The 21,955-nt window shown below is 43.7% G+C and overlaps 1 protein-coding gene across 2 annotated transcripts in view; it reads right to left on the bottom strand.

Annotated features, from left to right (window-relative positions):
- The window catches only part of RASSF3 (Ras association domain family member 3), a 102,527-nt gene extending 80,578 nt beyond the window's left edge, over positions 1 to 21,949 (bottom strand). Inside the window, exon 1 of one of the 2 annotated variants that reach the window (XM_019613022.2) lies at positions 21,908 to 21,949. Coding sequence is in view for 1 of the 2 variants with exons in the window: in XM_010707765.3 (XP_010706067.1) it covers positions 11,384 to 11,504 (121 nt within the window). In the remaining variant the exon portion in view is untranslated. Of the gene's footprint in view, positions 1 to 11,383; positions 11,520 to 21,907 lie in introns of those variants that run through there. The other variant, XM_010707765.3, reaches the window with a different exon arrangement.
- Between the last annotated feature and the right edge of the window lie 6 nt (positions 21,950 to 21,955).

The following is a 21,955-nucleotide window of genomic DNA, read 5'->3' as shown; positions in this document are numbered from 1 at the left end:
AAAAAAAGGAAAAAAAATATCAGAATTTTCAGACAACTGTTTGCCACCTGGGCAGGTGGTAACCAACCTGGCTTTGCCACATCTCAAGAACATTACATCTGTGGAGCAGGAGTCATAGGACTTTTGGGGAGAAGACACGAAAACTCCAGGTTGAAAACTCCAGGGAGGAACAGATGAGCCATGGAAGCCAACAACATCCATCAGCCTGGATTTGTTCAATGGCCCTGAGATCTGGGAACACCCAGAGCACATCCCTGATCACATGCACCAAGTAGTAAGTAATCTGGTAGTAAATTAATTCAGCCTCTCAACAGCAAAACAGGAAGGAGGGACTGTTGTTTTGAACTAAACAAGCTAAGCCAGAGTTTCTTCAGTTTCTGCCACGAGTACCTCTATAAACAACTGCGTGGCCTGTTTTGGAGCTTTAAATGTCTTTTTTTGTGTGTGCATGTGATTTTATCTCAACCTGGCTTGTGCTTTTGCTTTGAGTGGTCAGCACCAGACAGAGGAGTTGTGTGGGTACAGCCGCCTGGAACTCGGGGGCAGGCAGAGCAGGACTGCCATGGCAGGGCAGCTCGCCCAAGGACTGGCAGCAGACATTGCCATCTAGCTGCACATTGCGGAACTGGGATGGGGGAGGTCTGCTTGGATGAAGCATCCTTAGGTGGTCACAGCTACCAGGTAAGAGCGCTGGCAGCAGCCACAGAGAAAGCCTCTGACCTCTGAGGGAGGACTGCACGCCTTCATGCACGTAAAAACTATGTGTGAGGTAGGGTTAATGCCTATCTTGAGATACTGAACTCTACAGCGGCTCTTCAATGCTTAAATGTCTTTGAGCATTGAGCCCTGAGCGACGTTGGAATATAAATTCTTATTCTTTATTCCAGAGCTATTAAAGAATTGTCAATTTAACGTGTATGCAAAGACTATTTGTATTTTTCTCAACATGGCTATCTCAGTCTTGGGTCCTCCCTCTTTTCCCAGTGCTTGCCAAAAGTCCCCTGCTAAGATTTGCCGTAGGAAGCTCTTGCTCAAAGCTGGGATTCCATATTATCAGCCTACAAACAGAGCTGTGCTCCTCAGAACTCCTGCGCCTGCTTTGAGCAGATAACGCTCTGTGTGCAGTCCTATTTGTAGCCACCACTCCAGCAGCAACAGAACTCCTAATGCTTGCCAGACCACACAGAACGGAATACATTCACTTCATTCAATCAAGGAAGGCTTAAAACATAAATTCTGAATAGTGGAAGAACTTTAAAAGAAAAATACAAAACAAGAAAATACAAGCTTAGATTATATTTACTACTCAGAATCTCTCTGATCTATTTTAGCATCACAGCCAACTTGAAATCTGGCTTTAACTTCCACGCTGCAGCTTTAAGCTTGCTCCTCTTGTTTCAGCCTTCTGCTGGAATGGTCCCAGCTGCTTGCCTTGAGAAACACATCCATGTGCTCGGAACACTCCTGCAGTAAGCTCTGAGAACTAAGCACCAAAAGATGATGTGGGCACTGAGGGTTTTCAACACATAACCTGCTCCTCTCCTGGCTGGTTTTCTGAGGTCCCCTTCTATGGACATTATCCAAAAACCTTAATGTTTAGCAGCTTTTTAAAACACCCTGTAGCACAGTGATGCCTACTGTTGTTCGAAACTCCACACATAAAAACTGCAAGACCTGATGAGGTCTCAACCTGTTAACCAATGCAAAGAGCACACTTCACATTGTCATACCCATGCCTTGCAGCAAACAAGAAGGGAACACAATGTGCTCCTACTCACACCAGCAGATCTTGGAGGTCACCGCTTGCTGCAGCTGGCAGAGCTTATATTTCTGACTCTGCCAAGGCAGATAGGGGTAGGGAGACCAAATTTCTCTGCATAGTAACTTCAAACAAGAGATTATGGACAAAACTCAGCAGATATCTTGATATACCACCTTGTCTAATCTTCCCTGACAGACTTCAGAGGGTGCTTTTGTACTGCTGGCACGTGCTGCAAAGAAACGTATGCCTATTGTACGCACATTTATGAAAGAAAATGGCAACGGAGCTTCCATAGTTCTGGAGAGCATTATGGACCTTCTCCTCCTTGCCCTTCACTACCCTCCCCAGGCTGGGCAGCTGGAGAGGAGCCTTGGCAGAACAGGAGCTGCAGCCCTGTTCCTCTGACACATCTGCATTTGGAGCCCAGCTACCAATCCAGCCCACTGCTCCAACACGTTTCACCAATGGTTTAAAACCAGCCTACAGCATCTTTGAATAGAACCGCAGAATCACAGAAAGGCTTGGGTTGAAAGGAACCCCAAAGAACATCTAGTTCCAACCTCCCCAGGCAGGGTGAATAAGTTCATACTTATCCATAAGCTTGTGCATGGAACTCCCCAAACCCAGCAAACCAAAGGCTACGTTGAAGTCCCTGACTCAGTGGGGCCTGGATAAATGGGCAGATGAGGCACTCCAGCTCCCAACAGCCACATTTCCTCTTGCATCTCTCTCAAAACACATGCCAAAAATCATGAGATTTTACATTCGTTGAGAGTTTCTGAAATGAGAATGTGATGGGAAGAAGTAGCTGAAGAATTTTTGTTTTGAAAAGGTAAAAAATTGGTCCGAAGTATTTATGCAGTCCCACTACCAGTCATGCTGGTGTTTTTGAACTTCTATTTGCTGTGATTGCTGGTCTCCTTCCAACATTAAAAGACAAAAATAATGGGGAGAAAAAAACCTTCAACATCCAAAAAATTTTAAACATGGCAGCTCTCAGTTCTCAATGTGAAAACAAAGCATTTACTCTAGTGCCCTCTATTGCTGAACACCCAAAACACACAGTATAAAGCTAATTCACAAATTATCATTTTCTTTCGGCTTTCCTTTTCTTTAGCAGAAACTTGACAAAAAATACGTGTCAGTATGAAAAGTATGGCTTATGTGTAGCTAACCACCCTGCTGAGGAGCTGTGAGCTCACAGCCAGATCCAACTTATTTAACTCCCTTTATTTGGTTCAGTTGGTACAATGTGAAATTGGGAAAAAGAGAAATCAAACCCATCAAACTACAGAAAGCTCAACTGAACAATGTTTGTGCTTGTTCAGTTGTGCAGAACGCTGCACAGAGCATTCTGTAGTGGTCCCTTCTTAACACTGAGCTCAGCCCAGCTCCAAGCATGCTTCTGGATGCTGAGGTATCGGGCTATAGTGTTACATTCTCTCTTTAAAAAAATGAACTCCACACTACTAATTTATTAATGTTCTTCTGCATAAATGACCAACTCACAGCTTTTATTTTAGTTGTTATGAAACATCATTTCCACCTTGATAATTGATCTTGAGACACGTATTTTGGGGAGGTGCTGAGCTTAATGGCATCCTCTTCTCTTCTGGTTGTCTTCCTACAAGCTACCAGGGCAGCAAAAAAGAAGCAGCAAAGAGCAGTGACATCTTCCTACTGCTATTGTTTGACATTGGCAAAGGAAAGAAATGTGGCAGTAAAAAAGCAGAAAGTAAAACTGAATATTCCAAAGTATCTCAAATCCTACACCAGGCAGAGATTGTAACAGCAGTTCCTAGCAACCTTAACTTCTCTCATGTGTTGCAGATATTCACATCAGTAGTCCTGATCCACACAGAGGTTAGCCCTGTGAGATGAAGTTCAGTCTCTGAACAGATTATTTATTTTTTTTACCTTGCATTTGTAACAGACTTACGAAGCTTTTAGTAAGGGTACCAATCAGGACCTTTCTTTGGAAGAGAAATAAGAGTTATGGAAAGAGGTTTCTCTTGTTCCGTTTAAAACTGGCAGAGCTAAGCAAAAGAGAATTTAGTGGGATGTCAAACTCACTTCATCTAATTATCTGATAATTGGGATAAAACAATGTGTGATGCAATTAGTAAAAGCCATGTGATTGGTATGTGCTGTGACTGGTGACCATTACTGACAAAAACGTACCATTATTATCTGAAGCCTAGCAGAATGGGTCTTGCCTGGAAAAATATAGACTTACAAATATGAGGCAAACTGAACAACTATTTAAAGGATGGTGGAAAACCCAGAAATCAACAACAGTGAAAGAGGCTGTCCTATTTTGCAGCTTGTATTGGTATTTCAGTTGAAAAACACAAGTACAGCTGGATTAGACCAAGGAGCCACCCAGACCACTATCCTGTCCTGGGAAGAGCCTGTGAGCAGGTGCAGAGGGAGCACGCATGACAAATGATATTTCCCCTTTAAGACCTCCTTTCCTCTGGCACTCTGCAAAAATGAGCCAACGGCTGCATCTGCATCTGTTTATTTAATATCCCTTTGTGGCTCTTTCCTCCATGAATTTATCTAATCCTTCCTTGAATACACTTACACTTTAGTCTCTCAAACATTCTGTTAGTCAGCTCTCCAATTGAATTACATCTGTGTGCACATATGTGAAAAAGTAGTTTGTCCTAAGCCTCTTGTGTTGCCAGTTCATGGTAGGGTAATGACTTCTTATGCCCACCTCCCTGGGCAACCTGTTGCAGTGCCTGACCACTCTCTTAGAGAAGAAGTATTTCCTAACATCTGACCTGAAACTCCCCTGCCACAACTTGAGGCCATTTCCTCTTGTCCTATTGCTAGATATACAGGAGAAGAGGCCAACTCCCAGCTCAACACAACCTCCCTCCAGGTAACTGTAGAGAGCAAAAAGGTCTCCCCTGAGCCTCCTCCAGACTGAACAATCCCTCAGCTGCTCCTCATAAGATTTGTGCTCCAGGCCCTTTGCAGCTTCATTGCCCTTCTTTGGACACACTCCAGGGCCTCAATGTCTTTCTTGTAGCGAGGGGCCCAAAACTGAACACAGTACTTGAGGTGCGGCCTCACCAGTGCTGAGTACAGAGGGATGCTCACTTCCCTGCTCCTGCTTTCTGATACAAGCCAGGATGCCATTGGCCTTCTTGGCCACCTGGGCACATTCAGCCAAGTGTCAACTAAGTTTTGCAAGTGATGAATACTAAAAGCCACTGTTCTGTATATGCAGTCACAGTGTTTTCCTCATATTTTTTGTACGTATTTATCAACAATGAATTAAGTTTCACTGACCCATCACTCAGCATGATGTGTTTCTTCCACAGCCTTTTTCAGCCATCTCTAAAGTATCCGATGACCTGCAACCACCAACATCTGGCATCCATTCTCTTTTTCACTGTGGTAATATGCATTAGGTATTTTGTACAAAATAGAGCTTGGAACAGTTTCCTCTAGACCCAGATAAGTGCACTTTTATGCAATTTGTACAAGAAAAATTACACACATAAAAAGAGGTAGCAAAAGTACGTACATGTTTTTGAAAAGAGGACCAGAAACTAAAACCATGTTTTCACAACACAAGTGATTTTTAAATGGCATATTTCCATTAATAATCTGTGTATAGTTATATGAATTTAAATGAACACAGACTATTAAATGATGATCGGGAATCTTCAAATCTAATAAGCTGAAATGTCCGAAGCAGATGAACAAATAGAAACTGAAAGAATTGCATCCAGTCCTAACACTGACAGAAAACCTGTTTGTATGATCCAACTGTAAAAGGCTAATGTATTCCAACTGCTTCCAACCTGCTACAATGCCATACTCATCCATAGCCCTATGGAAGTAGTAGCCTTGAAGTAGGCATTTAGGAAACAAACACAGCAGTCCAGACAAACTGGTTCCAAAGTTTTGATCGCCCACTCTAGTAGGTCCCAAGGAGATACAGCCTTTTGTTACTGGATTCATGCTACAGAAGTTCACCTTGTCTGCTGTCCATTTGACACAGTAGAAGGAAGGGATGCCATTCAGAGGGACCTCGAGAAGCTAGAAAGGTGGGCCCGGGTGAACTTGATGAGGTTTAACACAGCAAAGTGCAGAGTTTTGCAATTGGGCTGGAGGAATCCCAGGCATCCATACAGACTGGAAGGAGTGGTCCTTGAGAGCAGCCCTGTGGAGAAGGACCTGGGGGTCTTGATAGATGAAAAACGTAACATGAGCCAGCAGTGTGCCCTTGTGGCTCAGAAGGCAAATGGTATCATGATCCTTGAGGTCCCTTCCAACCCTGTGATTCTGTGATTAGTTTTCAGTATAACTGATTTGAAACCACATAGGTGTCCACTGAGACAGTGTCTTTCTACCCCCTCTCCCAGATACAGTTAATTAACTCTTCAAATTATACTCACCTGTGGGCAAACATCTTGTCCACCTACTTGAGAACGAATGCTTCGGAGCTGCAGATCCCAAATGTTCCCATCCCCCGTTCACAATCCACACTGGGACAAAATGCTCTCCATCAGCCCGGAGACAGAGATTTTCCCTTCAAACTCTGCAAGCACCCTAAGCCCCGACTTGGCCTCACGAATCCACCAGACCATGAAGAATTGTCCCCAAGCACAGAGCAGCTGATCCTAAGAGGAGTCTTGATGAACTACAGGCTCATAGGAGTGAACCTTCTTACAAAAAGCACAGGACAGAAGATGTACAGCTCAAAGGTCAGCTGCAGGCATCCACCAGGGAGGCTGGGAGCAGCCACTGCAAGGCTCAAAGCTGCCCAGTCTCAGCCACTCCCAGCAGACACAGGCAGAGCATGCTGATAAATGCACAACCCATGGCTGACCAGAGGAGTCCCAGCTTCTACATCTCTAGGACCTCACCTTCATCCTCTGTGAGGTTTTGTTTGAGAAGGCACTGCTCAATTAGCTCCAAAATTTCAGACAGATCACTCACACTGGGTAAGTGTGATACAGACTGCATCAGGCAGTGAGCTTGCCCTGACACCAGCATGCACTGGCCATGACAACCAATGCCAGGCAACATGCCAGCACCATCAGCAGTAGCCACCCCTGTAACATGTACAACAGGATCCAAAAAAGAAGTTACTATATCCATTAAAATATCCACTGCTTGCATACAGCAAGCCATTATCTTCTACACACTACTCCATAATGAGCTTTTAAATGTGGAAAAAAAAGTCTAGCTCTACTAACATTAAAGAAGAACTAAAAGGCTAAAACACTACAGCAGAAAAATCATGCAAAAAAAAACCCAACCAATAGTGAAGGGTAAAAATCAACTTCCGACTATGGGAAATCAGTTCAAGATTTTGTCAAGAAGGTCTCTCTTTCTGCCCTCTGAAAGAGCTTTCTTATATACCTAGCAGGACAGTAGCTCAAAAATTAGAGAATCATCACTATCCAACAGCTGAGAATAAAGATTTTCATGAGTCTGTTGGTTTTGGAAAGAAATGGCCACCAAAATCTTCTGTGTCAGACTACTTTATCTAAAAAAATGATGGGAAGCATTGTGTTTTTCATCTTCTCATGTTCATTATCACAGGATATTATGGGATTTTTTTTCCTGAATAGGTCTGAAATCTGCATTTTTTCTGTACAGAACTGAAAAAGATTGTAAGGATTTAAATCAGTGCGTATCATAAGGCTGCCTCTGCTAGGGGTAGGCATCTGTTGCTTCCAAAGAAACTACAGAAAACAATTGTGGGGTCTGAGCCAGAAATTATGTCAAACTAATCTGTAATTGGTAAAAATTAACTTAAACACTGAAGCAAGATGATTTACATCTCTTTCAAAGCTTTTCTTACAGCTTCAATTGTCATATGATTGAATATTCTTATTCTTCCAGATCCTCTTTAAATCTGGTTACATTCTTGACCTCAGCAGCATCCCCTGGTAATGAGCTCTACAATTTAATTACATTCTGAATTAGAAAAAAGAAAAAAAGTAAAGAAATTTCCTTTTACCTACTTTCAATTTGTCACCCATCACTTTAATCCTTCTGCTATAAGATAGGGAAAATAGAAGCCATTTGTCAGTTGTGTCTTCATTGACCACAGGTTTTCCATAGTTTTATCTAGGCTCTCTCTGACCCATTTTTCTAATTCCTTTGTATTTCAGTTCTCCTTCATGACTGCTCATTGTGTACTGGAAGATTTCTAATCACAAGATTTGTCAATACAAATTCTATGAGGATGTTTAAGGAAAAAAATTCAAATGCATTTCAAAGAAATAAATGCTGGAGAACACTAAATTAAAACTACAACAAAGAGCACGGTAGCACTATTTGATAGAAAAGATTCTCAGCTACAAAACACCAATTTTCAACTCATTCACCAACATCAGTTACTCATTTTCACCAGCCATGAACAAGAGCCTGCATGCAGTGCTTGTAAAAACCTGCAGCAGCAGAGGTGCCCCACTGTCACTGTCGTCACTGCAGAAACGCACCACCTACTGCCTCACTGTGCTCACATCCACTGCTTGTGCTTGGTCTCCAGAAGCATTCAGCAAACGTCAATGAATATCAGTGGGTGCCATTTCTTCTGCATAGAGGAATTCAATGACTTACTGTTGCTTCCTATGCACTTTCATGCCAGACACCATTGTGTCAGAGTGCCCCTCTGCTGCCATCTGTCACACAGCAACATGTAGTGGACACTGGTGGGAAGGCTCTACTGCAGTACCACCAGCACCCACCTCTGATGTTGTGGGCCAACATAACAAAATAGGAGGCATTACTCTCGCTGCAGCCCTTGTAGTATACTCTGAACTACATCTAAGATATTATTTTAACCGTTGGTAAGTAATTTAATCAAAAATAGTTACTGAGCATTATCCTAGATTTTTTTTCCATCTTTAATGATGCAGAAAGGGGTATCTTAGCTGTGGGCAATAATCCATAGCCAAACCATCCATCCGAAGAGAGGCTGGAAAACAAAGGACTAACTAGATTAGAAATCTAGTTATGCTTTCACAGATAAAAATTGTACCAAATACTGCTTTCTGAAAACAACCATATACAGCAGTACTAAACTCACTCTCATACTTAAAATCTGTTTTTGTACTTCAGCAGATTTTGTTTCTGGACAGGAAAAAGAGGACAAGGACCCCTGAGACATGGAGTGACCAAAGTAGAATGAAAGCAAGTCTGTGCAAAGGCACGGCGCCCATTCTCTCGACTCAGATGACAGAAGATATCACAATGTCTACGGTAAAGCATTCTACAGAATGCCATCTTTACTCTTCATTACACATCCAAATCATGAAAGTTCCTTTCTTGTTGTTAAAACATTAATTTATTTGTTAAAACATGTCTAAAAACTATCAGTGAGTCTTATAGCAAGCTTTAATTATCAGCTGAGTTTTTCATCCATGGAACAAGGCTAGCAGCACACAATTATTTTGCTGGCTCATCCTGGCTGACCTAACCAGAAAATCCTGTTAGTGCCAACACAGGAACAAACGCTGGCAGAAAAACACAGAGGTGGAGATAAAGCTGAAAAATCTAGAATTATGCATAGTGAAGCACTTTGTTCACAGTGCAGGTGATGGAGCAGTGGCACATGCTGCCCAGAGGCTGTGGCGTCTCCTCCTTGGGGATCTTCAGAAGTTGCCTTGACGTGGCCCTGGGCACCCTGCTCTGGTGACCCTGCTGGGCAGGGGTTGGAGCAGATGGACCCAGGGGGCACTGCCAACCTCAGCCGCTCTGTGATTCTGTGATTTATGAGGGTAAGTTTCCCTGTATAAGAATGTAAATAGATGGTAATTCTGCTTGGACTTACGTACTAGAGAACTTTCTCAGTAGGATGGAAGAGCAGCTTGATTAAAAGAATTTTTAAAATGTGGTATTTCAGAATTAAAGAAGCATATGAGTAATTTTGGTAATTACTCACAGAATCACAGAATCACAGAATCACAGAATTGTGTGCTGCTAGCCTTGTTCCATAGATGAAATGATCCTTGGAAAGGACCTCAAGGATCATGAATCTCCAACCCCCCTGCCATAGGCAGGGCCACCAACCTCCACATTTAATACTAGACCAGGCTGCCCAGGGCCCCATCCAGTCTAGCCTTGAACACCTCCAGGGACGGGGCATCCACAACCTCTCTGGGCAGCCTGTTCCAGCACCTCACCACTGTCTCTGTAAAGAACTTCCCCCTGACATCCAACCTAAATCTCCCCTCCCTCAACTTAAAACCATTTCCCCTTGTCCTGCAGTTATCAACCCTTTCAAAGAGTTAATTCCCCTCCTGTTTGTAGGCTCCCTTTAGGTATTGAAAAGCTGCAATGAGGTCATCCTACAGCCTTCTTTTCTCCAGGCTTAATAAACCCAGCTCCCTCAGCCTGTCTTCATAGGGGAGGTGCTCCAGTCCCCTGATCATCTTCGTGGCTCTCCTCTGGACCCTCTCCAACAGCTCCCTGTCTTTCTTGTACTGGGGGCTCCAGACCTGGACACAGTACTCCGGATGGGGCCTCACAAGAGCAGAGTAGTGGGGGACAATCACCTCCCTGTCCCTGCTGGCCACCCCTCTTCTGATGGAGCCCAGGATACCATTTGCTTTCCGAGCTAATTAGGTGTATCATTTAGACATGTAGTCCAACAGCATTTCTGTGACAGATTTCAGATTGTTCAACTTGTCCTTCCTGTCTCAGATTCATAAATCTGTGATCTGAAGCACAACACCACAAGTACAAATTGTTCAGCTGCAGAACTGACCCGAATCCCACGCAAACCGAAATGTGGTATTAATGCTGTAATACTTGCAGAATTGACAAGTTGACCACTTCAATCAAAATAGTCCTTGTCAAAAGAAATTCTGTCTCGTATAATTAGACCTTTAAAAATAACAGACTAAATGCAGCTTCCTAAGCTGCAGAAGTGCACATTTCTGCGAACTCCCTGAGAACACGCCTCAACCCCAGCTTTTCGGCAATTCTGAAAGGACACAACCATCTTTGGGCTTTATAATTATTTAAGAGGATGCAAACACTTTCCTATTAGGAGTGGACAAGGATCAAAGACTAAATTGTCTGTAGAAGTAATAACTTTTGCTAACTGATGAGCTGAGCGGTACTTCATTTCAGCTGATAAAACGGATATTAAGGACAGAGTACCACTGCCAAACACAAGCCCTCCCCCCATTCCTCATTGCTTTCTGTGAACAACACAAAGAGCCAAGGTATTTAGTCACCTTTACCTTCACAAAGCCTTCTAGATAAATGAACAGGTAAGGCAATTTGAAATAATTTTCTAGCAAGTATTTGAGGCATATCAGAGCTCCTGTGTAAGAGAGAAAAAAGGTCTGTAAAACCGACATGCCAAATATCTCCAACATGATTGCTAATATGAATATATCACAAGGCTGCAAGAGGATTCCCCATTTGAGCAAGTCTAGCGAACCTTCTGTTGCATCTGCAAAATGCAAAAAAATTTTTACAGTTTTACCTAATGAGCCTCAGAGAATGGAAAAATGCAGAACAACACTGGTCCGGGAAAGTTAACCAGCTGAATGGGAATAAATCATTTTTCTTTTTGAATTTCTTTTTAGTGGGAAAAAAATAAACATCTTAAGAATATACCAGCAGACTTACCACTAGACTTCCAAAGAAGTTTTACTGTCCTCCTCCTCGAGCTGCCCAGTGATTTGGGAAACCGGTAAAAGAAACGTGCTATCCTTCTGATGGTTTTGCTGAAGTCACTTCTTATTGCCATGTCTGAAAGGGCTCCACGGCTACATCAGGAAGAGCAGGAGCACATACCCAGACTGCGAGAGGAAAGCCCACGAATGCCCACACACAGCCGGCTCTGAGCTCAGCCTCAGCCAGCGCGTCTCGAGACCACCTGTTAGTCCTAAATCCCCTCCCTCCCAGTCACTCAGTTTAGAGCCCTTTAGACCTCCCTCTTTACGACAAGCAGAGCTATATTAATAGATGCTCTGGCTAAAGAAAGACTAATGCTTCAGAGCCTTAACCTGGTGCTGTGTTTTCAGTGATGTTAAAAGAGGACTTCTTTTCTACACAGGGTTTTTGGAAGGTTCATCTCCAGCTACCTCTTCTAGTCTGTGAGCAAATCAATTCCAAAACTGACAGCCTAGGTCCCCTTTCAGATGCCTTTTATTAAAACCAACAAGATTTTATCTAAGTATCTCAGAAACCCTTTTTTGAATGTTCTGAGCAATACATTAAACAGATTTCTATAAATACACAGGTATTTACTCATAATGGATTCTAAGGTAAATGTAACATCAAATCGTTCACTGCCACAGTCTGAATCAAAAATCTATTAACATTCAGCTATCCAAAGAAACTTCTAGCATGTCAGTAGTCAGTAGACTGCATGCTTCAAGCAAGACACATATTGAATTGTAAACCCAGAGATGCAATGAACTAATATACCCCCCTAATTTCTTTAAAACAAATAAAACATACATTTATTTGTAGAATTCTAGCATATGCATTCTAACAGCAAGACAATTCAACCATTTCCCAAGCCTAGTACGATCTCCTCAGCTGTGTCACAAGCTTCTCTTCAGCTTCTCACATTAATTTGATTTTTTTTTTCTTCTGCTGAATCTGGACAGCAGAAAACACTGAATACCAAAACTAATGTCATTACTAAACAAAGATCCTTCTATCCTAACCTTTAAATGACAGTAAGGAAGGGCTCTGTTACATGAGCTACGCTCACAGCATGCAGTTAATAGCTCTTCTAGAATTCACTGTATATTTCTCTATGCTAAAGTACGTGAAGGATTTAGCCCCATTTTATACATTGGACATTTTTAACATACTGCTAACTTCTCGGGTCCAAGTTAGATAGATTGCATTTCCTCTGCTTAGTATGTCTCCAAAAACAAACATTTCCACTTCTACTGGATCTGCCACAATTCTTCAGTCAGTGTCAACGGAAGAGCAGATGTCGGGGCTGAAGCTGCCAGACTCATCTCCTCACTGAGCTCCACCCCACCATGCCAGCAGGAATTTCACAGCAAAGTGAGGGTTTCAGCACAAGTCAGAGCTCTGACACCCAGCTCGGCAAACAGCAGAGCTAGGGCCCAGTAGCTAACTCACAGCTTTGGGAAACTGGAATGGTTCTGAGCACTTAAGAGCAGCTGCCAAATACTGAGTTATGATTAAGACTTTTTTCCTGAAATGGGTCTGCACGAAATGTAATGAAAACCAAAGTGGCTCATATAAAAATACTTGATACTTCAGACTAGAAGCGAATATATGTTAGGACTAGTGGGTTTATAAATTGATGAAGAAGTATTATTATCTTTAGCAGGATATGAAGGGCTGGGGAATATACTCGTCATCCAAACAAAAAATATCTATGCTGTATTTTTGTTACAGTGGTATTTTATGAGGCTTAAAAGAGCAGTCAGTAAAACACATCGGGGTATAAAAACATAAAAAGGCAAACTGACTTTGCTGGTAGGCACAACAACCTATGGAGGATTACGCCTTGCAGTGTTCAGTGCCTTACTGGAACAACACAGAATTCGATTAGCACACAAAATCCTCGGTTAAATAAACCAGACAATTGCACTGTGTGACAAACCAGCTTGCTGAACAGTGGGTAAGCCTCACCCCCAACCCCAGCAAGGCCTCTCCCTGCAGCATACTGACATCCAGCTCGCACACCTCAAGCCCTGCAGGCACGCAAACCTGGCTCCACGGCCATGGGTGCTCTCTAGGCCAAGCAGCAGAGCCAGGCAGGCACCTCATCCCCCACAGCGCCCACCCCACAGCCCACCCTGCACAGGGAAATCTGCACCCGCCAGACAGAAAGCGGCCCTAGTGAGCTCTCAGTAGGTCTCCTAGGCTCTAAGGGCTGCAAGCAAAGCCCCTGAAGCTGAGACGTGTCATTGTCATTGGCTATGCTGACACGCATAGCCTTGCAGGATGGCTCTGAGCAGGACTACACAGAGTGTACTGGCTGCTGCGCCAAAGCCATTCTCACGCTTACTGTTGGAGATGCAAAGCTGGAACAAAAAAGAACCCAATGGCATAAAAAAACCTCACTATTATGTAACATTCTTCATGGAAAACAAGGAAATGTAAACAACCAGTGATGTCTGTCTGGGAATCACAGAGTCATAGAATTATTAAGGTTGGAAGACCTCTAATATCATACAGTCCAACCACCATCCCGTCCCCTCCATGCTCACTAACCACATCCCTCAGTGCCATATCTCCACATTTCTTGAATACCTCCAGGGACAGTAACTCCACCATCTCTTTGGGCAGCCTGTGCCAATGCCTCATCGCTCCTTCTGAGAATTGCATAAGAAAAGGTAAGCATTTTAACAAGATACTAACATATGCTTGTCTCCATTAGCAAATACACCAGTAGCTGAGCTCAAAGCAAGTTTCTACATTTTTTGTAGTTAGAATAATGTGCTTGGAAGACAAGGTGGTTGCTTTCCCATGCATGGCAGCATGGGTATTTGGCACAATGCTATGTACAACACCTACAAGCAGAGTGCAGAAGTATTTGCAAGTCAGTCTTCGCAATAGTATTTTTTATGCCAATGGAGCCTGAACTTCCAGAGAAGGACAAAGACTTCCAGAGCTCTGTAATCCCATGCTTCAGCACTGCTGCGTTTGCACAACAATGTCAAAACACAATGTCACAGATTTCATACTGCAACATAATCATAACATTATCATGTGTTGTCACATTTTTCACACAGAGTGTGGTGATGCACTGGAACAGGTTGCCCAAGGAGGTTGTGGATGCCCCATCCCTGGAGGCATTCAAGGCCAGGCTGGATGTGGCTCTGGGCAGCCTGGTCTGGTGTGTGGCGACCTGCACATAGCAGGGGGTTGAAACTGGATGATCATTGTGGTCCTTGTCAACCCAGGCCATTCTATGATTCTGTAATATGATTCTATGTGTGACAATGCTCTACTGTTGCTGGGAAGCTCATGAAGAACACAGTGCATTTCCTGTGAGTAAAGAAACAAAAATCTGCTGTATTTGAGCTTTGTTCAGCAAAACTAACATAATACTTCCGATTTCCAGCTCAGCTGTTCATCCATCCATAATCCAAATAAGGACCTATATTTTGAGCTTTCTAAAAAAACTTCTGATTCTCAGCAGCTGCACATACACAAAAAGAAGGGATTAAAAATGGACAGTGAATGACAATCTGCAGCTTCCAAAATCTTGCCTCTGCTTGCAAGATGGAAATTGAAGAACTGCAGCACTCAAACTGATGTAAAACACATTCATTTTCAGATATCGTGATATATTCCTTTGCGAATAAATCAATAAAGTTAAAATAGGTTGTACAGCCCTTTAGCTGTCAATGGCATTTTGCATCTGATCCTTTCTTATGAATTTTTCCAGTCATTTATACACCAGTAGGTAACATACACCAACATGTGATATGGAAATAAAGAAAAACAACAAAAGAGAAGGGAATAGATACTGAAAACCTTACATAACGCACTACAGATGCATGAAAGACACAAAAATAGAATAAAAACATAATGCAACCAAAACCCAAAACCTCACCTGACAGTCACTGTGCATCAAACTGAACCACTCCCAGATCTATACCACTAGACATTCCCATCCAATAGTGTTTTTCTGCAAAAGAATAAAAAATGCTTCTTGACCAGACACATTCCTGTGATGAGAATGACTTTTAAGTAACACACCACAGAACTGGGACTAAACCTCTCCAAAGCAAGCGAGCATTAGACGAGCAGGAGCAGTTTCAACCCTTTTTGCCAGCCCTACGGAAATCTCTCTGGATGAGCAGGTATTGGGATTTGTCTAATTGAATCCAGCTGTCTGCCGCTGGGATGGTTGTCATGGCTCCCATCTTTTTGGCAGAGAAAGAACAGTGCCTCTTGGGCATACTTATTCCCATCCTGCAGTGAAGTTATAAAACAGTTCATGAGATGAACTATGGTCTGCACAGCTTCTGAAGAAGCCAGGAAACTGCTGTGGAAAGCACATGAAGGGCTGTGAGAGCCTCCTCGGAGCTGGCTGTAAGGAGACAAGAAGCAGTGCTCTGCCTTTTCTGTAGGACACTGAGAACATCTTAACTGAAAAACCTTGACAACTGTCTACTTCTACAGGCTCTGTTGGAGAACATCTGGAGAACTCCTTAGGGAGTGAGGAGTAGGAAGTTCAGATAAATACTTCCAGTGAAGCACATCCCGGACAGAAATCTAAGGACAGAAATTCGGGTGTCAAAGCACATTTAGTCACATCTTAGTTAGTCCTTACTGCATTTTCAAAACGAAATGCAAGGTGCTGCACTTGGGTCAGAGTAATTCCAGACATGTACAGACTGAGAGCAGCCCTGAGGAGAAGGACTTGAGGGTGTTGGTCAATGAGAAGCTCAGTGTGAACTGGCAATGTACATTTGCGGCCTAGAGGGCCAACCATATCCTCATGAGGCTCCATCTGGAGTACTGAATCCAGGCCTGGAGCCCACAGCATAAGAAGGACATGGAGCTATTGGAGCACGTCCAGAGGAGGGCCACAAGGATGATCAGAAGGCTGGAGCACTTCTGCTACTGAGAAAGGTTGAGGTAGCTGGGCTTGTTCAGTTTAGAGAAAAGAAGGCTGCAGGGAGATCTCATTGTAGCCTTGCAGTACTTAAAAGGTGCTTATAAATGGGAGGGAGATCAACTTTTTACATGGCCTCATAGTGATAGGACAAAGGGAAACTGTTTAAAACTAAAAAGAAAGGCTTAGTTTAGATATTAGGAAGAAATTTTTTACTCAGAGGGTGGTGAGAAGCTGGCACAGCTGCCCAGAGAAGCTGTGGATGCCCCACGCCTGGAGGTGTTTAAGGCTGGGCTGGATGAGGCCCTGGGCAGCCTGAGCTGGTGGGGGGTAACCAGCCCATGGCAAGGGGTAGGAACTGGGTAGGCTTTAAGGTCCCTTCCAATCCAAACTGTTCTATGATTCTACAATTCTATGGGAATATATGACACTATTGTGAAATACTGTAATACACTGTTACATAAAAAAGTGCTTTTTTGCATATTTCAGCAATATATCTGCAAGATTCTTTTTAGTATTGCCCATTCTCCTGGGCAACGGTTGTTCCCTGTTTCATTTTGAATACTTCAGCCTGTAACATTTGTTGTAATTTCTTTATGTCCTTTTCCTGATGGTGCAAATGCGCAGAGACAGATGTGCCTGATCCGGTACCATGGGTGAGCTTTTATACACATAGAGTTTCACTTCAGAATATAGAGAAAATAAAACTCTAAGCTAGAACTGAAGAAAAGATACTGAGTCGCCTTGTAACTCATTTTGACACATTGGAGTTGACTCAGCGGATGACAGACAAACATGCCTGTGGGCTTTGGGTGACTGTGCCAAAATTAGTAGACTTCTCATTGAGAGTTTGCACTGAACCATCTCTAAGGGAAATCAGAAATCAGTGCAGGAAAACAAAAATGTGCATTAAATGTTGCTAAAAGAACACATTTATTCATCTTAGTATGGTCTGTTTACATCAAAAGTAGAGTAGCCTGATTACTTTTTAGGTTACAGTAAAGCTTTGAGAATCCTTCATTAGATCTCTGCATATTGTACAAGTGATCACATGCTATTTGCACCTGAGATTGATGGTGTCCCTTATATGCATATTCTCAGAAGAGCAGGATGTTTCTCATACCCTATTTCTTATTCTAGCCATGGCAGCTATTGGAGCATAGAAACTGGAGTGCAATAGAAAGAGATGTTGCAGAGCTCAACTTTCACTGTATCACTTTATACTTTCTGTGCTCCTGTGCTCACTGTCAGGGCATTGCACCCAAGCTACTACACAAGATGTGCTCTTCCTTTATGGAGAAAAATCAAAAAGGCATTTGTCTCTGTGCTGCACTGAGTACTGACAACAGACATGCCTTGCAGCTCATAAAGCCATCCAGCTAAAAGCAGCATAACTGTCCTTCCGTTCTGCACACTGCTGACCTGCATTTAACTGTCTGGATACAGAGCTCCATCCAGTCATGCCGGGGGTTCTGGTAAATGCTTCTTAGCAGCAGAAGGAAGGGATGGCTGTGAGTGCTGGACATGAGCTAAGCTCTGATTCAGGCTTGGCCAGTGCCCTCTTTGATGACAAAGAAAGCCAGTTCTCCTCTTGGTGCTCTCCTTGGCATCTGGTTCATTCACAGCACTTCAGAGCAGGATCTGCTTCTTCCAAATGAGAACTTATTGTTCTCTGCAAATGAGAGGAAAATGGGCTCAGAACAGCAAACCCATGGGAACACAAACCCTGGGCTGCAGCGTGCTACCACTCCTGCCCATACAGAGCCTCAGAAATTCTGCTAATCTTGGACTTCAAACAAAATAAAGCAAAATCTGAAAATGGCAAGTCATTAAACAAATACCCAAGAAAGAATGAGGAAAGAAAGAAGAGCTCCACCTCCAATCTGCTCCACAGTACTCACTCATTAGATTAAACTTTAAGACCCTGGAACAGATTGTTTGGTAATACAAATGGTAACTCTAGGCATAGCTCCAGCAGTACAACCCTTCATCACACGTGATTAAATACGAATGAACTCCTACTGCTGGGATAGTTGACAAGGTCTATCCTCTTTTGAAAAGCATTAAAATGAATGTTCCAGAAATTGCTTGCCAAATAAATATCCTCTGAAGGAAAAAAGATCACTAACACCTGCACTTTCTTCTTTTCTCCATGTTTTACCTCTCTTTTTGTAAGGAAGAATCGATTTCTTTAAAAGTGCCGCTAATTAGAAGCCATTTAGATAACATATTGTAATTTGTTCTAAGAGGCTTTGTGGTTTTTTAAAAGATGATCTAGAAGGCTTGTAATAAAGAAGACACTTCACTTTGCAAGCTGGTACCCAGAAGATACCCACTTACCCACACTCTCATTTTGTCTTTAGAAGGGACTGTGTCCATCAAAATTCTGATGGAAATACTGCAGTGCTTCCTTTAGTAAGTTCACAAATACTTGTGAGCCCCTATGCTTCCCAAGGTCCCTACAGAGTTTGACCATCAGCCCTGCCACACAAACCTGACCCACACACCAGTATACAGAGCGCTACTTGGGTGACATACAGCTGCTAAGGGCAGTAAGTATCACTGTGTCAATCTCAAAGTATAGCATAAGTATGATCTCCCCATCCTGTCTCATCACTTAAAATTGAAAATAAACGACCTGTTTTGCATGGTACTTCTGAACTCCATCTGATTAAATATCTTCAGAAAGTTTGAACCGGAAGTCATGCAAGCACTATAATTTCTCTATATCCTCTTAAATGAAGAGCAAAACTCCTGGAAAGGCACAGCAGCATTTCTATCTGGCTCAATGAAGAAGCAAATCTGAAATGAAAGTATCAATATTCAAAAGAAAAGAAAAGCTACAGAATTGAAAGAGGAAGCATAGGGCAGGCGTGCACAAAGGCGTTACTTTCACACCCCTGCCGCCTTGTACAAACACAACCCACTGACCAGGCTGGTTGGAAGGAAAAGCTGCTGAGGAGCAGTATTTCGAAGGCTGGTAGCACAAAGGTCAACATTTATCTAAAACTCTTAGAAATGCCTCATTTTCTAAATGCCAAATGATAAGGCCAAACAACACAACTACTTCAGGGCTTCTGTGTGACATAATGCTGCATACCATCAAACCATCAGTGTGGTATAAGACACTGACAGCTATCACTACATAATACTCTCAGATTCAAAGAAAATTAGAATACTAGAAGAGAAAATTGCTCTTTCCTGAACATCATTTCATTGGTTTAAACCAGAATAAGCTGGACTGTTTCTGCTCCCACCTGCTCTGTAAGGAGCAGTCAGACTGGGCAGTAGCGCTCTGCACCTGCACAAATGAATGGTTTTTCCCCCCAAAATAGAGGTGAAAAGGTGAAGGGCCAAGCAAGCCAGGAGTGCTACTCCAATTAAGGTCCCCTTGAAAAGTAATCCAGAATAACAGCAAGAGCTCAGATACTACCAAGCATCTTTTTCAGAGATATCTCATTACACTCGGCTTTCTGCCTGGGCTGAGCTCCAGAAATTATGGTATTGCCTTATTTTTTCCAAGAAATATATTACTTGAATAATGTGCACCTTGTGCACTGCATTTAACAGATGGTCATTGATCTCCTTGAACTCTTTTTTTCCACTCTGATCATTCTTCCCTGAGCTATATGAAAGTATTTTTCCAATTTTTAGCAGAACCTGGAAAACCAACTGATGAATTCCACACCAAAATAGCACGAGAAGCAGAAGGACCCTTTTCTTGGTGGTTCCTCATTTACTGCAGCCATCCTCCCACCTCACTTTATCACACTTACCAAGGAGCACGTGGAACCCCAGAGATGACCACAGCCCCTCTCTGTGAAACGAGGATGGCAAAGCCCAGCACTGCCATAATGCTCTGCCACCACTCCATAGGGACATCGCAGCTCTTTCCTCTGAGACAGAACTCTGCTCATCTCAACTTCCATGTTCTCCTCCTGGCATCCCCTCTGACTGCCTTCCTGTCCCAGGGGAACTCCTCACTGCTTTTAGTGCTTACCATCTAGGTCAGCACCTCTAACTCCGGTCTCATCTGAGGGCAGCTGGCTACTGAGTGCCGACTCAAACAGGGTGATCTAAGTACAAGTAATACCTCCATCTCTCTGACTCAGAATCCTTGTGACAATTTAGTGTGCAGTTTCTTCTTTATTTGCTGCAGGCTGCCTGGAGGATGCTGACGTTCTGCTTTTTAGATGAGGCAGCGAAGCTCCCTACCACTGCCCAGGAGGACCTGGAGACCTCCCAGCACTGTCGCACCTGCCAGACACTCAAAGCCTCCGCCAGGAATCGGCACTGTAACTCCTGCAGTAGCTTCTGCTTCTCAAGGACTGCTGACGAGCACCACGGCTTCTCCAGCAGGGGTCACCAGCCTTGCTGCAGTCCTGCAGCCTGCTGCCACCCCCGCAGCCGGGTTAGATGAAGAGCCTTTGGATTGAGCTGGTACAGGTGGGGATTTGTTGCCCTGCACTCATTTTTCAGCCATTTGGGTCCATCCACTCAGATCGCGGGGTGCCAGCAAGCACTCGGGCTCAAGCAGCGGTCTGTGCGTGACTTCGCTCCCGCTCCCTCTCATCTCCATACCACTTTATGGCTTTTAAATGTTATATTCATGCTAGGCTATAAATGTTGAATGCTCCCTGTGCTACTTTGCCAGAGAGCAGCCGCAAGGACTACGGCTGATAAAAATGGAGCTTGTCACAGAGGAGAAAGAAAAGCAGTGCGAGCCGTAATCGTGCTGAGAAAACACTGCTGGAAGATGCATAATCCAACATGACACTTGAGGGCTCTTGCCACAGAACGGTCGACCGTAAAAGAAAATAATAGGATTCTTAAGGTCTACTTTCATATAAGTGTACTTACACATCCTGTCGGAACGACGCAAGAACTTGAATAATAAAACATTTAAAAAAATTGTATTTTTTTTAGTATTCCTTTTAGAGTATTAACTGTAAGAAGAGAACTGCAGAAGGTAACGATAGGAACCTCGTAAGAGGAATGTTGTACCTTAGCACAGGACAACCTGAGGTTGCCACATCTCCTTAAGCCAGAGCAGTGCATGCAGTCTCTCGCCCTGGGCTGGATGTCAGCACCCACCTCTAACAGTGAGCCTGAGGCACACAGACAGAAGGCAAAGCCCACGCCCTGACACAGCACTCTGCTATGGGCAGTGCTCAGTTATCCTCAAACACGTCCTTTCGGGGCTTTGGGGAGGGGGATTGAAGCTATGAAGAACGTCTCACAGAGCCCTCAACGTGGGAAGGTCTTTTCCTGCTGGACTTTTTCCTTACGCCTTGACGAAAGCACCAAAAACAAAACAAGGTGCGTTTGGCTGACAGGTAGCCGGCTGCAAAACAGGAAAGTTGCCTTCTGAGAGGTGAAAGAAATACCCACCATTGCCCGCCGTGCATCCCAACGGAAGGAAATACCCCGCCGAGGCGCGGCCCGAGGCACCTCCCCGGGGGGCAGGGACGCGGCCACCGCTGCTCCGTTCCCGCCCACGAAGCACGCGAGCCCCACCCGGTATCGCAGGGACAGGGACGGGACGGGACGGGAGAGAAGGGAGCGAGGGGTCGGGGGCCGCTCACCCGCGCAGCGCAGGCCCTGCGAGACGACGAAGCGGCAGCAGAGGGCGC

This window comes from Meleagris gallopavo, chromosome 1 (genome assembly GCF_000146605.3).
Source record: "Meleagris gallopavo isolate NT-WF06-2002-E0010 breed Aviagen turkey brand Nicholas breeding stock chromosome 1, Turkey_5.1, whole genome shotgun sequence".
Lineage (NCBI taxonomy): Eukaryota > Metazoa > Chordata > Aves > Galliformes > Phasianidae > Meleagris > Meleagris gallopavo.
The sequence above is the reverse complement of the archived record's forward strand: the minus strand, read 5'-3'. Positions and strand labels throughout refer to the sequence as shown.